Source organism: Coregonus clupeaformis, unplaced genomic scaffold (genome assembly GCF_020615455.1).
Source record: "Coregonus clupeaformis isolate EN_2021a unplaced genomic scaffold, ASM2061545v1 scaf0976, whole genome shotgun sequence".
Classification (NCBI taxonomy): Eukaryota; Metazoa; Chordata; class Actinopteri; order Salmoniformes; family Salmonidae; genus Coregonus; species Coregonus clupeaformis.
The window spans coordinates 78,400-96,081 of record NW_025534430.1 but is presented as its reverse complement, the minus strand read 5'-3'; the positions used below and the strand labels follow the sequence as shown (position 1 = coordinate 96,081).

At 41.8% G+C, this 17,682-nt stretch overlaps 1 protein-coding gene across 3 annotated transcripts in view; it reads right to left on the bottom strand.

Moving 5' to 3' along the window:
• Window positions 1-17,682, bottom strand: part of LOC123486052 — a 102,479-nt gene that overhangs the window by 68,002 nt on the left and 16,795 nt on the right. For 2 of the 3 annotated variants that reach the window (XM_045217236.1, XM_045217237.1), the window contains 2 exons: window positions 12,553-12,600; window positions 11,865-12,184 (listed from right to left, as the gene is read on the bottom strand). In XM_045217236.1, coding sequence (XP_045073171.1) covers window positions 12,141-12,184; window positions 12,553-12,600 — 92 coding nt within the window. In that variant the 3' untranslated portion in view covers window positions 11,865-12,140. Of the gene's footprint in view, window positions 1-11,864; window positions 12,185-12,552; window positions 12,601-17,682 lie in introns of those variants that run through there. The other variant, XM_045217235.1, reaches the window with a different exon arrangement.

The window sequence follows — 17,682 nt, the reverse complement described above, 5'->3', positions numbered from 1 at the left end:
GAAACGAACCCACAACCCTTGCGTTGCAAGCGCCATGCTCTACCAACTGAACTACAGGGGGACCAGATACAGATGCACAAAGTCCATGACTGAGAACAAATCAAATCAGATTGATTATTTTTACATATCTAATCCAGCAGACCTGGATTCAGTCAACCAGAGTTCACTGTCATTTCTACTAAATAAAAGTTCAAATTACTGTCTGTGTGTGTATACACATTTATTTTCTCAAATATCAAATCCAGAGGAAAAGCTTAGCTATGCTTGTTCAAAGTCAGTATCAGGGCATTTCACTTGTTCCAACTTCATTTTCTGCAGAGTAATTTTTTGGATTATTTTGATATCTTAAAATAAACACACATACTAAAGCGCTGTTCTAATCTAAATATAATCTTAATTTACTTCCCATTGCTAAGACTAATTAGTTTTGGCATCAGATGGATAATTTTTATTTGGAAATTCCCAGCCAGGCAGGTAAAGATTAAAAATTAAAACATTAAAATTAAAAGGCAGGTCAGAAAAAACATTCAAAATGGCTGCCAGAGGTGAGAAACACAACTGCAGAGGCAGAATGTTCTGGTAAGAAGATATTATGACTGCAATGAATCATGATAAGAGGGAGCATTAGAGACAGATTGGAGACTATCAGCTCTGATTTGTTGTCATGAGAATTTCTATCTCTAATACTAAGCTTTGAATAATTCCTAGAGGTTGTAAGACTCTAGTTAATTAAGAATTAAACAGCTTCTCCAGTGTGTAAGAAATCAGCCATTTTTATTCATGAGAGCTCTCACGCTCAAAACACACACAGCCTTTTTACAGTGGGGAAAAACAGTATTTAGTCAGCCACCAATTGTGCAAGTTCTCCCACTTAAAAAGATGAGAGAGGCCTGTAATTTTCATCATAGGTACACGTCAACTATGACAGACAAATTGAGGAAAAAAAATCCAGAAAATCACATTGTAGGATTTTTTATGAATTTATTTGCAAATTATGGTGGAAAATAAGTATTTGGTCACCTACAAACAAGCAAGATTTCTGGCTCTCACAGACCTGTAACTTCTTCTTTAAGAGGCTCCTCTGTCCTCCACTCGTTACCTGTATTAATGGCACCTGTTTGAACTTGTTATCAGTATAAAAGACACCTGTCCACAACCTCAAACAGTCACACTCCAAACTCCACTATGGCCAAGACCAAAGAGCTGTCAAAGGACACCAGAAACAAAATTGTAGACCTGCACCAGGCTGGGAAGACTGAATCTGCAATAGGTAAGCAGCTTGGTTTGAAGAAATCAACTGTGGGAGCAATTATTAGGAAATGGAAGACATACAAGACCACTGATAATCTCCCTCGATCTGGGGATCCATGCAAGATCTCACCCCGTGGGGTCAAAATGATCACAAGAACGGTGAGCAAAAATCCCAGAACCACACGGGGGAACCTAGTGAATGACCTGCAGAGAGCTGGGACCAAAGTAACAAAGCCTACCATCAGTAACACACTATGCCGCCAGGGACTCAAATCCTGCAGTGCCAGACGTGTCCCCCTGCTTAAGCCAGTACATGTCCAGGCCCGTCTGAAGTTTGCTAGAGTGCATTTGGATGATCCAGAAGTGGATTGGGAGAATGTCATACGGTCAGATGAAACCAAAATATAACTTTTTGGTAAAAACTCAACTCGTCGTGTTTGGAGGACAAAGAATGCTGAGTTGTATCCAAAGAACACCATACCTACTGTGAAGCATGGGGGTGGAAACATCATGCTTTGGGGCTGTTTTTTCTGCAAAGGGACCAGGACGACTGATCCGTGTAAAGGAAAGAATGAATGGGGCCATGTATCGTGAGATTTTGAGTGAAAACCTCCTTCCATCAGCAAGGGCATTGAAGATGAAACGTGGCTGGGTCTTTCAGCATGATAATGATCCCAAACACACCGCCCGGGCAACGAAGGAGTGGCTTCGTAAGAAGCATTTCAAGGTCCTGGAGTGGCCTAGCCAGTCTCCAGATCTCAACCCCATAGAAAATCTTTGGAGGGAGTTGAAAGTCCGTGTTGCCCAGCGACAGCCCCAAAACATCACTGCTCTAGAGGGGATCTGCATGGAGGAATGGGCCAAAATACCACAACAGTGTGTGAAAACCTTGTGAAGACTTACAGAAAACGTTTGACCTGTGTCATTGCCAACAAAGGGTATATAACAAAGTATTGAGAAACTTTTGTTATTGACCAAATACTTATTTTCCACCATAATTTGCAAATAAATTCATAAAAAATCCTACAATGTGATTTTCTGGAGAAAAAAATTCTCATTTTGTCTGTCATAGTTGACGTGTACCTATGATGAAAATTACAGGCCTCTCTCATCTTTTTAAGTGGGAGAACTTGCACAATTGGTGGCTGACTAAATACTTTTTTTCCTTCACACAAAGGAACTTTGCTCCGCCCACCTTTAGGCATCCTGTGACTTTCCACAGTATAGTTTTCAGCAGTTTCTAAGTCCCCTCTTACTATGGTATGTTGGCCTCCAACAGTTTCTACCCATATTACCAGTTAGTGGTTTCATTGTCTTTATAACTCTAACACAGTTATACACAGTTTCGGGGTGGAACAATTTTTGTCATTACCCTAAACATACAAATGTTCCTATCATTTGTCAACTAGCACAGGTAGTTGCAACTCCACTATCATTATTTCATTATTAACCTTGTAATTTCCTATAGTCTCATCAGAACACAAGCAGACTAGGTTAAGCAAACATTGAAGATCTTCTGGATTCATGTTGAAACATGCATGGATTGTTTCTTACCCAAACCAAGACATTCATTTTCTTTTTTTCAAGTTTCAAGGAAGATGCTCTGTCAGATTGGCCTGATCTAGGGCAGTGTTAGGATTCTTTGATCTACTCCACTCTTGTGATGTTGTTCTCTCATTATAAGGCTGACTTTCATTGTGCTCACACGTGATAAAGACGTCGTAAAAAGGCCTATGCTAATAAAAGTAGACTAGATTGAGGCTGAATTGTTTACAATTATCAGTGGTCCTCTGCAGCTCAGTTGGTAGAGCACGGCGCTTGTAACGCCAGGGTAGTGGGTTCGATCCCCGGGACCACCCATACACAAAAATGTATGCGCGCATAACTGTAAGTCGCTTTGGATAAAAGTGTCTGCTAAATGGCATATTATTATTATTATTATTATCAGGGTTTGGATGAGGTAATAAGGGAGACTGGCAGGTTTTGGACTTGGCCCTGCTTTCACTAAGGATGACATCAAAAACATCATTCATTCAAACTGTGTATACCGACCACGATGGCAGAACGTACCTGCTGAACGTACAAACAGGATCTCAAATGATGCCTTCCCTTCCTGGACTCCATTGGTGTTGTGCACTGTGCATGAGTAGTTTGTGGAACCACTGTATGTAGCATTCAGAACTGTTAGTTTACTGGAGAGGCTAAACAGTTAGTCGTCGGTCTCTTTGGCCACCAGTTCAGCACTCTCTGTGCAGTTTGTGCTAAACTCGTCAAACCACCAGATCAACCCTTTCTGGTGCCCGCATGTAGAGTTGAAGAAAATGGTCACATTCGTGTTCTGTTTGATGCTGTTCTCAGGACTGGAACTCATGGTTGGAGATTTGTACATAGCTGGAAGAGAGAGAGGAAGATACATTATATTATGTACATGTGGGTGCTGTTCGCAACAGTAGTTAAGAACGTCAGTGGGTAAACATTGTTAAGACAGACTACACCTTTTCAACATCAATTCAATGGTTATAACTTGGAATGAGATTACTGTAGGAATGTTTTTTAATAAACTTGAATGACCTTTCTTTTATTACTCACATGTTCTAATTGAGTCTGTGTACATTATTTGTAAACACTGATTGCATGCCATGGGCACAATGGCATTATGGAGGCTAGTTGTGGACGTTGTACTACTGTGTACCATTTGAGCACTATCATTCTGAAACAGAAATTAAACAACGCTCCTGCTGTGCTGTCCAATCACACACTTACAAATAGATCTGAACTCCCCCTGAACATATTCCAGAATAAACATCCTTATCAACTTTATATCATAACTGTTGAAATTGTGTGTGTGACAACAATGGAAATTCAATAGAACTTAATTTGAACGCATTTCGGCATGTGGGCATCCAATCAAATCAAATCAAAATGTATTTGTCACATACACGTGTTTAGCAGATGTTATTGCAGGTGTAGTGAAATGCTTGTGCTTCTAGCTCCGACCGTGCAGTAATATCTAACAAGTAATATCTAACAATTTCACAATATATACCCAATACACACAAACTAAGTAAGGGATGGAATTAAGAATATATACATACAGTGGGGAGAACAAGTATTTGATACACTGCCGATTTTGCAGGTTTTCCTACTTACAAAGCATGTAGAGGTCTGTAATTTTTATCATAGGTACACTTCAACTGTGAGAGATGGAATCTAAAACAAAAATCCAGAAAATCACATTGTATGATTTTTAAGTAATTAATTTGCCTTTTATTGCATGACATAAGTATTTGATCACCTACCAACCAGTAAGAATTCCGGCTCTCACAGACCTGTTAGTTTTTCTTTAAGAAGCCCTCCTGTTCTCCACTCATTAACTGTATTAACTGCACTTGTTTGAACTCGTTACCTGTATAAAAGACACCTGTCCACACACTCAATCAAACAGACTCCAACCTCTCCACAATGGCCAAGACCAGAGAGCTGTGTAAGGACATCAGGGATAACATTGTAGACCTGCACAAGGCTGGGATGGGCTACAGGACAATAGGCAAGCAGCTTGGTGAGAAGGCAACAACTGTTGGTGCAATTATTAGAAAATGGAAGAAGTTCAAGATGACGGTCAATCACCCTCGGTCTGGGGCTCCATGCAAGATCTCACCTCATGGGGCATCAATGATCATGAGGAAGGTGAGGGATCAGCCCAGAACTACATGGCAGGACCTGGTCAATGACCTGAAGAGAGCTGGGAGCACAGTCTCAAAGAAAACCATTAGTAACACATTACGCCGTCATGGATTAAAATCCTGCAGCGCACGCAAGGTCCCCCTGCTCAAGCCAGCGCATGTCCTGTCTGAAGTTTGCCAATGACCATCTGGATGATCCAAAGGAGGAATGGGAGAAGGTCATGTGGTCTGATGAGACAAAAATAGAGCTTTTTGGTCTAAACTCCACTCGCCGTGTTTGGAGGAAGAAGAAGGATGAGTACAACCCCAAGAACACCATCCCAACCGTGAAGCATGGAGGTGAAAACATCATTCTTTGGGGATGCTTTTCTGCAAAGGGGACAGGACGACTGCACCGTATTGAGGGGAGGATGGATGGGGCCATGTATCGCGAGATCTTGGCCAACAACCTCCTTCCCTCAGTAAGAGCATTGAAGATGGGTCGTGGCTGGGTCTTCCAGCATGACAACGACCCGAAACACACAGCCAGGGCAACTAAGGAGTGGCTCCGTAAGAAGCATCTCAAGGTCCTGGAGTGGCCTAGCCAGTCTCCAGACCTGAACCCAATAGAAAATCTTTGGAGGGAGCTGAAAGTCTGTATTGCCCAGCAACAGCCCCGAAACCTGAAGGATCTGGAGAAGGTCTGTATGGAGGAGTGGGCCAAAATCCCTGCTGCAATGTGTGCAAACCTGGTCAAGACCTACAGGAAACGTATGATCTCTGTAATTGCAAACAAAGGTTTCTGTACCAAATATTAAGTTCTGCTTTTCTGATGTATCAAATACTTATGTCATGCAATAAAATGCAAATTAATTACCAAAAAATCTGTCTCTCATAGTTGAAGTGTACCTATGATAAAAATGACAGACCTCTACATGCTTTGTAAGTAGGAAAACCTGCAAAATCGGCAGTGTATCAAATACTTGTTCTCCCCACTGTATATGGACGAGCAATGACAGAGTGGCATGGACTAAGATACAGTCGAATATTATAGAATACAATATATACATGAGATGAGTAATGCAAGATATGTAAACATTATTAAAGTGACTAGTGTTCCATTTCTTAAAGTGGCCAGTGATTTCTAGTCTATGTCGATAGGCAGCAGCCTTTAATGTGCTAGTGATGGCTATTTAACAGTCTGATGGCCTTGAGATAGAAGCTGGAGGGCGGGTAGTGTGCCCCCGGTAATGCGTTGGGTAGACCGCACCACCCTCTGGAGAGCCCTGTGGTTGCGGGCGGTGCAGTTGCCGTACCAGGCGGTGATACAGCCCGACAGGATGCTCTCAATTGTGCATCTGTAAAAGTTTGTGAGGGTTTTAGGTGCCAAGCCACATTTCTTCAGCCTCCTGAGGTTGAAGAGGCTCTGTTGCGCCTTCTTCACCACACTGTCTGTGTGGGTGGACCATTTAAGTTTGTCAGTGATGTGTACGCCAAGGAACTTGAAGCTTTCTACCTTCTCCACTACGGTCCTGTCGATGTGGATAGGGGATGCACCCTCTGATGTTTCCTGAAGTCCACGATCATCTCCTTTGTTTTGTTGACATTGAGTGAGAGGTTATTTTCCTGGCACAACACTCCCAGAGCCCTCACCTCCTCCCTGTAGGCTGTCTCGTCATTGTTGGTAATCAAGCTTTCTACTGTTGTGTCGTCTGCAAACTTGATGATTGAGTTGGAGGCGTGCTTGGCCACGCAGTCATGGGTGAACAGGGAGTACAGGAGTGGGATGAGCATGCACCCTTGTGGGGCCCCAGTGTTGAGGATCAGCGAAGTGGAGGTGTTGTTTCCTACTGTTACGGATACAGGTATCCTGTGTTTTTGTGTGTTTCTCTCCTTCTGCCCTAATCACAGGTGTCCTGTATGTTCCTGATTGGTGGTCGTTGAGGTGTCTGCTGATTGGACCAATCAGTGAACATTCCTGTGCATTGCACCACCTGTTACTCGTTTGTTCAATCACACATCCCATTGTATAAAAACCAGTCTTGTGTTTGTTGAGGGGGAGAGAGAATATTTCCGTATGTGAGTATGGACACGGTGGTGTCCTGGTTTTGATTACTCACTAAGTTGCTGTTTACTATGATTGGTACTTCTGTTAGACTACTGTTTTGTATGTGAGTAATGGATACTGTGATGTCCTTTGTTTAGAGTACTCACTAAGTTGCTGGTTACTCTGTTTGGGTACTATTGTGTGTTTCTGGGAAAAGGGGAGTTTGAGCTAGCTGCCCTTGGGCATACATTTCCCGTAGAAAGAACTGTCTATAAACACTAGTTAGACCTGAGCGGACCACCCACTGTATTTTTGTATGGTAGCAGTAGCCTAGCGGTTCTTCAGGCAGGCTAGATCAGTTTAGGGGTTTTACACTATTGTTTCATTTCTTGGGTCCTGCTCAGCCCTTTTTCCCAAACCCTTACCGTGTGTTCTGAAATAAACCATTTGTGTTTGACGGTAGTTCATGGTTGTTGTGTCACATTTGTTCTCACTGCTCCATGCCACACTCCTAATTTGCATAATTTATGTTACGGGTCTCATGTCCATCCACCCTAGACGTTTAGAGCCACGGGGTTCGTAACACCTACCTTCACCACCTGGGGGCGGCCCGTCAGGAAGTCCAGGACTCAGTTGCACAGGTTGGGGTTCAGACCCAGGGCCTCGAGCTTAATGATGAGCTTGGAGGGTACTATGGTGTTGAATGCTGAGCTATAGTCAATGAACAGTATTCTTACATAGGTATTCCTCTTGTCCAGATAGGATAGGGCAGAGTGCAGTGTGATGGCGATTGCATCGTCTGTGGATCTATTGGGGCGGTAAGCAAATTGAAGTGGGTCTAGGGTGACAGGTAAGTTAGAGGTGATATAATCCTTGACTAGTCTCTCAAAGCACTTCATGATGACAGAGGTGAGTGCTACGGGGCGATAGTCATTTAGTTCAGCTACCTTTGCTTTCTTGGGTACAGGAACAATGGTGTTCATCTTGAAGCATTTGGGGACAGCAGATTGGGATAGGGAGAGTTTGAATAGGTCTGTAAACACACCAGCCAGCAGGTCTGCGCATGCTCTGAGGACGCAGCTAGGGATGCCGTCTGGGCCGGCAGCCTTGCGAGGGTTAACACGCTTAAATGTCTTACTCACGTCGGCCACGGAGAAGGAGAGCCCACAGTCCTTGGTAGTGGGCCGCGTTGGTGGCACTGTGTTATCCTCAAAGTGGGCGAAGAAGGTGTTTAGCTTGTCCGGAAGCATGACATCGGTGTCGGCGATGTGGCTGGTTTTCCTTTTGTAGTCCATGATTGTCTGTAGACCCTGCCACATACGCCTCGTGTATGAGCTGTTGAATTGCGACTCCACTTTGTCTCTATACTGGCGTTTTGCCTGTTTGATTGACTTGCGGAGTAATGGTTGAGGGTTTTAGCTGCGCGAGTACAACAGTTGATATGTTGATAAAACTTCGGCAGCCTAGTCCTCAAATCAGTCATAACACCCTGATGAAGGCTTTGATCCGAAACACATAAAATAAATAAGTTGTTGTATTGTATTGTATTGTATTCTTCTATTGCCCTCCAAGAGTGGCTGAATATCTCACATGTTCAGTTTGCTTCTTTCATGAACCTGTGTTGAAAGGTGTTTATCTTTTTGTAATAAAACTTGGTTGAACTGTAGACAGTACAGGACTCACCTGTGACACTGAGGCTGGTTGTAGCTGTGGCATCACCACCACTGTCCACTATGCATTCATACGCCCCCTTGTCGGCCATCTTGGTATTTGTCAACAACAAGGACACATTCATATTCTTCTTGTTCCAGGATGGCACGGCAAATTTAAATCCAAGGGTTGAGTTATTTTCTTCTTTATGGTATTCCAACAAAGATGCATCACCTCCCAATCTCTTCCAGGTCACTGTCAAGATGGTCACATTCTGAACAGTTTTGACATTACACACCAGCAGTGACTGCTGATCATGAACCCCATGGTATTCTTCTTTACACTACAGTTTGACAAAAGCTATAAGTAAATATCATTACAGAGAAAAATTGACATTAATACAAAAGAGAATTACTGTTATAGTAGTCAGTTTTATCATAATGTGACCAATCTTATTGAACTTTTAGTAAAAAATAATATACAGTTCTCCCAAACCACAAAGTTAACAATCAGCTGAAAACAATACATCTAGTTTTGTGTTTTTGTATATAACATTTTATAACCATTATTATGGCATAACTTACTCTCAGAGGAATTTCCAGCTCTGATACAGGCAAAATGGATCACTAAAAACAGCAAGCTGGTAGCTGAAGTCATCTTTGGTTCCTGAGAAAGAGTCACAGCAGTATGAGGTAAGTCTATAGACTGTATGAGGTAGGTCTTTAGACTGCCTGTCACCCACAATGGTTCTGGACTGTCATCCAAAAATAAAGACATAAAAAAGTTGCAAACAGAAACAAATCCAGATCGACTAAAGTAAAGTACTGAATAGGTCTTAACTATACTGAATAGAAATATGAAGGCAATATGCAACCATTTCAAAGATTTTATTGAGTTACAGTTTATAAGATGAAATCAGTCAATTTAAATACACTGCTCAAAAAAATAAAGGGAACACTTAAACAACACATCCTAGATCTGAATTAATGAAATAATCTTATTAAATACTTTTTTCTTTACATAGTTGAATGTGCTGACAACAAAATCACGCAAAAATTATCAATGGAAATCAAATTGATCAACCCATGGAGGTCTGGATTTGGAGTCACCCTCAAAATTAAAGTGGAAAACCACACTACAGGCTGATCCAACTTTGATGTAATGTCCTTAAAACAAGTGAAAATGAGGCTCAGTAGTGTGTGTGGCCTCCACGTGCCTGTATGACCTCCCTACAACGCCTGGGCATGTCCCTGATGAGGTGGCGGATGGTCTCCTGAGGGATCTCCTCCCAGACCTGGACTAAAGCATCCGCCAACTCCTGGACAGTCTGTGGTGCAACGTGGCGTTGGTGGATGGAGCGAGACATGATGTCCCAGATTCAGGTCTGGGGAACGGGCGGGCCAGTCCACAGCATCAATGCCTTCCTCTTGCAGGAACTGCTGACACACTCCAGCCACATGAGGTCTAGCATTGTCTTGCATTAGGAGGAACCCAGGGCCAACCGCACCAGCATATGGTCTCACAAGGGGTCTGAGAATCTCATCTCGGTACCTAATGGCAGTCAGGCTACCTCTGGCGAGCACATGGAGGGTTACCCGCTTTTGGTTCCTTAAAACAGTTTAGATCTTAGAACATGAAAGAATACAGATTAGCCTCCCCATCAATTTTGATTTTCATTTGTTTAAAGATTGTTGTTTTTAATTACTACAATTCAAAAGCTTCCTTTCATTCTATTTACAAAACTTTCTGTGTAAAAACGTTCTTACTGCCCTATATTTAATTAACAGTATCAAGGTGTGAGATTTGAATAGGAATTTCACAGTGCGAAATACATCCAAAAATATCATACAAAAGATGATTTACATGTTTTATCTGAACAAAGTAAAAAAGCTTTAATCTCAATGATCTCATTAATAACAAACAAAGTCACATATAAAAACATACAAAATGTAGCAACAATAAAGTCTGTTATATGGGGTAAAGTGCGGAGTAGGCCTCAAGCAGGCATATCTATCGGCCGAAAACAGGACATTGTCTTTTTTTTTAACCTATTAACAAATCTCATGATAATCACTTCATATACAGACAGGAGTCTGCTCTCATCTCGGCCTCTTACATTATGAAATAACATGTCTTATTTTTGTTAGAAATGGGAAATAAATGTAACTTTACACACAAACATCTCAAGCCACCATAGTAGATTTAAGCAAAGATCAACAACAAAAAAGTCCCTGACTAGTGCCATGCAGGCTGGCATAGAAATAGGTTAATCATATCTTTATCTACAGTGCCAACTGCGAAGTATGCACATAAGCAAAAAGGAGCAGATACTGTAGAAGATTTGGCAGGAATTGTGGGAGGTGGAGTCTTGTTGTGGACAGCATTCGCCTCAAGTTGCCACAATAGAACAACAGATTTCTCTGTTGATATGTAATGCTATCACCAGCAACATGATATCAGAAAAAGGGAACTGAAACAATCATTATATAACTATAAGACAATAGCTGCCTCTTGCATAACACAAAATGTTTCTAAATGGTTTTCCAAAATTATCATAATCAACCACCAGGTGAAAATGTCCATGTTCAATTGAAACTGATACCAATTCTCTCAGATTAATAATTGACTCTAGTCCATTGTTTTTCATGTTTACTGTTGCGTTCCATTAAACTGACCTCATGGAGGCGAGCCCTGGGCAAGACATAGATATAGACACAGATCAGACATAGATATAGACACAGATCAGACATAGATATAGACACAGATCCTGATTTTCCACCAGCAGAAAAAGGAAGGACAAAACAAAAGAAACTGCTGCAGTACAACTGTTGAAGCAACAGGCTGGCTGTTGGTAACAAGGTTGGTTAATGTTTAGAGATTACACAAAGTCATAGGTTGAATTCCAAATGGCACCCTATTCTTTCTAGTCAAAAGTAATGCACTATTTAGCCTAACATTTCTTCCCATACACATTGTAGCATAATCAAAGCTCAGGGAGCATAGTACCAGGCACAGTAGTATCCATCAAAACCTGATTGTCTGAAGGACAAGTGGATAAACAGGTTAATGTCAAGCCCTGCATGTTTTTTTCTAAAGTTTCATTGAATGTAGGCCTACATTGAACACCACACATTGGCTGCTACTGTAGGATATTTCCATGTTAAAATGTTATGGGATGCATTTGCTCCATTGTTTTTTATGGTAGGCCACTCTGGTAGGCCTACATTATGATAGCCATACTAGCCTACTTGACCACTGTTAAAACTAACTTAAAACGGGTACAGCCTCAGTGTTCACAGTAAAAGCACGCCAGAAGTTGCACAGAATTTTTGCAACGTTCAAGTTTGCTGGTATTATCAGTAGATTATGAAGAAACAAATGCCTCAATCAGAATGACCTGAGTGCCAAAGTGACTGTCATCGGACACTTAACAGGAAACAGTCCATCAAAGGATAGTGATGGTGACAAGCCCCTTTTTGATCGTCAAGGAAACAGTCCCTTTCAGAGACTGCCAGTTAACGAATCAGTTACTAGAGACTGGAATGCTGATCCTGTGGACTGTCCCTGTTTAGACCTGGAGAGAGGGAGAGGGAGGGAAGGAGGGAGAGAGAGTGAAATAGAGTGAAAGAAAAAGAGACCGACAGACAGACAGACAGACAGAGAAGGTGAGAGAGAGAAAGATAGAGAGAATGAGAGAGAAAGAGCATATTGTTACAAAATAATAGAAAGTAAAAACAGGAGAGACACCACTAATCATTACAAGGAACAAGGACAGCATGTAAACTACAAGATAACTACAAGGTTAACTACAAGATAATCAATCATTTAAAAAATGAAGCTATGATGCTGAATAGAAAGAGAGCTATTATAAATACAGTAGATGTAGATACAATTACTTTAGATAGATATATTAATTGTAGATTGAACACATGGACACAGTACCTTTTGCTTCAACATCTTCATCATGCCTGGTATCTGTTTGGTGGCCACCTAAAAAAGAAAAAGACAGTCAGTGATCATGATGTCTGTATGTCTCATCGTGATGTCTGTCTGTTGGATGGCCACTGTGACCTATAACCGACAAGGACAAGTGAGAAGCTGATCTGTGAGATATTGTGGAGGAATGTCATCTAACATTTAAATCTCCAGAGGAGCATTGCCTCCTCCAAAGTTCAGTGGAATTAACAGTTGGGCAGAAAGAGAAAAGTTAGTCAAGACAGCAAGTCTTCCCTCACAGTGCAGGTAGGCCCAATTTTTTTCCTTTGATCCTTTATTATATTCACACTCCCCCCTGTTTGCGTTGTTTCCAACGCAAACAACATTTAGAAATTTAGAACGGAATCTCATCACACAGCAATCACAGCATGGCACACACAGGTTCTTCACGGTGCATTCCCTCAACGCACACACAGCCACACATAATAGTAAGACGCAAATAAATAATCTCCCTTCACCACAGCCATGCAGCTAAACTACCTTAATTAGGACAGGGGTGAGTCAATTCTTACGATTTCCCCATGAGAACAGTACAAAAGAGGAGCCATCATCATTGGCAACTGGTTTGGTAAACAATTTGTAATCATCCAGCCTCCATTTTATACTCCACTTGTGACGTGTGGTATCTGAACTTCTATAACTTTGGCTGAGGTTTTCATATTGTGGGTTAGATTAACTTTACTCTACTTTGCTGAAACATCTGGAAAGTGTTACTATAGGGGCCCCCTAAAACAGAAGAGATTCTGCTATGTGGAGGCCAGGGATTGGTCTATTCAAATCACGCCACCTTATGTTACATAAAGCATAGGATATATATACCATGTTTTAACAAAAGAATGGGAGAGTGATCATATTTGGGATTGGTTTTGTTGCTCTCCAGATTCTGCAGAGTCTGTAAATTGATGCTGAAATCTTTGATATAATAAACTTTTATAAATAAGTACAGTGTCAGCGGATTCCTTATCAACACATCATCGCAGCATCGTTGTTCGGACACCACAGTTGCGTCTGTTTCAACGTTCCATCATGGGCTCCGAGCTGACTCCCGCTCCAGAGGCCGGCAGATAAGGTGAGCTTTCTCACAACTTTGGGCGCTGGTCAGTTCGTGTGGCTGTGTGTGCGTTGAGGGAATGCACCGTGAAGAACCTGTGTGTGCCATGCTGTGATTGCTGTGTGATGAGATTCCGTTCTAAATTTCTAAATGTTGTTTGCGTTGGAAACAACGCAAACAGGGGGGAGTGTGAATATAATAAAGGATCAAAGGAAAAAAATTAATTGATAACACTGGGCCCAGGGAAATTTGGCTTGAATAAAATTAAAGGGAAAAAGGAATAAAATAAAGGAATAAAATAAGGAACTAAGGAAAACAGGAATAAGGATTAGGACGCCGCTGATCTACGGAAGCCCTCAAATGAGGCGATCATTAGATGGGCCGCAAATCCTGGAAAGTCACTAGGTGAATTTTCGGGTCCATTCCAAGGAACTGGGAGATTGTAGAATACAAAATTCAATTGTATGTTACCTTTCGATATATAGTTGACGAGCTATATGTCTGAAGTAGCCTCTCATTGAATATCTGCAACTCAAGGCAACCAAAATTTTGGAAGAAAAGGAATAAAGGAAAAGGAGCGGCGGAAGCATGCTTTAGGAACTGTATGAATGAATGCATTCTTGTTGATTGGATAGTTTTCATGTGTGTATGAGAGACAGAGTGTGTATGTGTGTGTGGAAAGAAAGATGTCTCTGCTGTGTTTCAGCTGAATGGATTGTGCATAGATTTATATGCTCGACTCATGCTATGATAAGATTTTATGTTAGATATATATACATATATATGTTTTGGTTGAGAACAGGGGTTTTAGTTTTTTGTAAGGAAATCTTTCTTTTTTCTTTTGTTCTCCTGTGGTGTGAGAGACGAGAAGGAGGAGACAGAGAGAGAGGAGGTGCTGACCAGTGCATCACGCGACAGCGTGCGCTGTCCTGGATCCAGTCCAATTAAGGCCAGTACTGTTCTATCCACAAACTTACTTTCCCTTACAGGATATTATAGACACATTTCTCGATGAAGGGCATTTATCTGTTTGTGTATGCCTAAAACATTTCATGTTGTGACCATTTAGCAGGGGACTTGGCAACAGACTGATCAATTGATGTAATTGAGAATTACACATTGGAGTTTTCTTTGTGCATGGGTTGTTTTGATTAGAGTTGTGTTGGAAATCCAGCACTGAGATTATTCTGTAAAATTAAGGTGATTGGGTGCTTATTAAGCAATTGGTTTGTGGGCGCTGTAGTGTTGCTGGATTACAAGTCTTTCTTTTTCGATTGCTCTGAAGTTGACTAGTTTCCTTTATCGAATGTGGTAAGATTGCCACTAATCAATAATTTGGTAGAATAAAAAAAAAAAATAGGAGGGTAAGATAAGCTACATAGCTTAAAGTATTTTTTGGTTTACAAATTAATTCGTTTAAAATAATAATAATAATAAAATAATTCACAATAAAGGAATATAAAAGAGTTGTTACAATGCGGAAAAAGGACATCAAAACTACGAAAGTAATTACTCCTGTTGATGTAGTACAAAAGAGTAACCCTCTAGTTAATGGTATTGCAAGGTTATCTGGAAAATGGCATAAACGTTGGCCTGACATTGAACAACCATGGCCAGTGGAAGGGACTCTTAACCCAGACGTAATTAAAATAATGCAAGTGCTTGTGTCCACATATAAGGCAGATCAAAAGAAGGGGAAAAAAGGGGAACATCATAAAGAAAAGAGACAAAGAGAGCTGGGTGTTCTTAAGTTGTTTGAAAATGAGGGACAAAAACTGATAAAAGATACAAAAGATAAGAGACAGAGGTATAGAGAAAATGGCAAAAGAGGCGAAGATAACAGAAAAACTAATGGCAGAAGTCAATACACCTTTCTCACATACGGATTCAGCAAAAAGACCCCCACCTTACGAGGAAGAAGTAGAGTTTAAGGACGTCTATCCTCAGCTTCCAGTGATCATTCAGGAGGGTGATTATTGCATCAGAGATGAAGATGAACGAATAATAGAGAGAGGACAAGCAGAAACGACCATAAAGATTTACATTTACGTCATTTAGCAGACGCTCTTATCCAGAGCGACTTACAGTTAGTGAGTGCATACATTATTTTTTGTATTTTTCAAACCCACAACCCTGGCGTTGCAAACACCATGCTCTACCAACTGAGCTACATCCCTGCCGGCCATTCCCTCCCCTACCCTGGACGACGCTAGGCCAATTGTGCGCCGCCCCATGGGTCTCCCGGTCGCGGCCGGCTACGACAGAACCTGGATTCGAACCAGGATCTCTAGTGGCACAGCTGGCACTGCGATGCAGTGCCTTAGACCACTGCGCCACTCGGGAGGATGAATCCAAACTCCAAAAGTAAACGACACGTCTGGAATCTAAGGGTAGAGTGAGGTTCAGGAGGATGGAATTTGAAGATGATGATGATCAGAGTGATTCAGAAGAGATCATGGGTGGATATGACCCTGTGATCAGACGGAGGTTGGCCAGAGCGGAAAGAAGGGGTGATAGAAGTTGGAAGAAGAAGGATACAAGAGATCCGACCTCTGATGAAAGTGAAGATGGAGACAGCGATGAAGATTTGGAGATTAAAGGTGCTTCATGTTCAAGAGGATTTTATCCTACAATGACTAGCACAGAAGAAATAGAAAGAGATATGGATCGATGCATATCATGCTTGGATAAGTCAAATAATTTAGAAGAAGTAAGAGAATTGGAAGAACAACTCGAGAAGCTGAAGATACAGAAGGAAAAACTGCTGAAAAAATGATCCCAAAAATTGGAGAGGAAGTATACATTGCGCCCAAGAAAAGGGAGCACAAGTAAGAAGATGATGCCAGTGATAATCTGAGGACAGAACCTGGAGTATAAGCCTCTGCAGAATACCGATATGTCAGATATACTTGAGAAGCTGCCTACTCTTCAAGATGGAGCACATCCTTGGATTTCAAAGTTGGAAGAAATTACGGTGGGAACACAGTCTGCCATAGGAGACATTAAGATACTTTTGGCTAATCTCCTTGGGATTCCAGGTATGGAAGACATTTTTCAGAGAGCTGGACTTAATCGATATGTGGGGACTGCGGTGAATGATCCTGAGTTGTTAGCTGCAAGTAGAAATCGGCTGTGGAGAGCACTGAAAGATACGTTTCCAACAAATGTGCATCCTGACAACATTCTGATTGACCCACTAGGACAACAAGAAAATCCGAGAGCCTCTGTGTCAAGAGCTCATCAAGTGTGGAGAAATATTACCGGAAATGATCCAGATGTGAGTCAAATGGAGCAGTCAATTTTGCGAGCTAAACTGCAGATGGGGCTGCCCTCACCAGTAAGTTGGTGGGTGGCAGAGGTGGTTGGACTTGGAAGCATGGCAAAAGGTATCTATACAGATCATATAGCCCATCAAGTGGATCTATACAGGAAAAAGGAACACAACCAGAAAGAACAGGACCAAGAAACTCTCAGAAAACTCAATCAAATACAACTGGTGGAGAATAAGAAGAAGGAGAAGAAACAGGCTTTGGTTATGCAGAATCAGTGTTCACCAAATCAACAATCACTGCCACAGCTTCAACCGAACCAGGTCCAACCGCAATTGTCCCAGCCACCACTAGTGGTACCAGTTGTTTCATATCCACAGCCAGTTTCCGGACAGACACAGAATTGGAGAGGAAGAGGACGAGAAGGTTTAGGAAGAGGAAGAGGAGGAAGATTTAATCCATACTTCCAGCAATCTTCAGAAGTGTGTTATAATTGTGGACAGGTTGGTCACTTTGCCCGTGAGTGTAATGGGCCAGGAGGAAACACCATAGGAAATTTCAGAGGAAGATACAGGGGCCAGTCAAGATCATTTGGAGGACCGGTGAACCCTTATAGGGGCCCGGAGCCAGGATTCTAGAGGTGCCCAGAAGATCCGAAAGGGGGGTGTCAGCTGGTAGCATCAGTACCGGAAAAAGATCCAACAATTGAGGTGAAAGTAAACAACCGACCATTGGAAGTGATGGCGGATAGCGGAG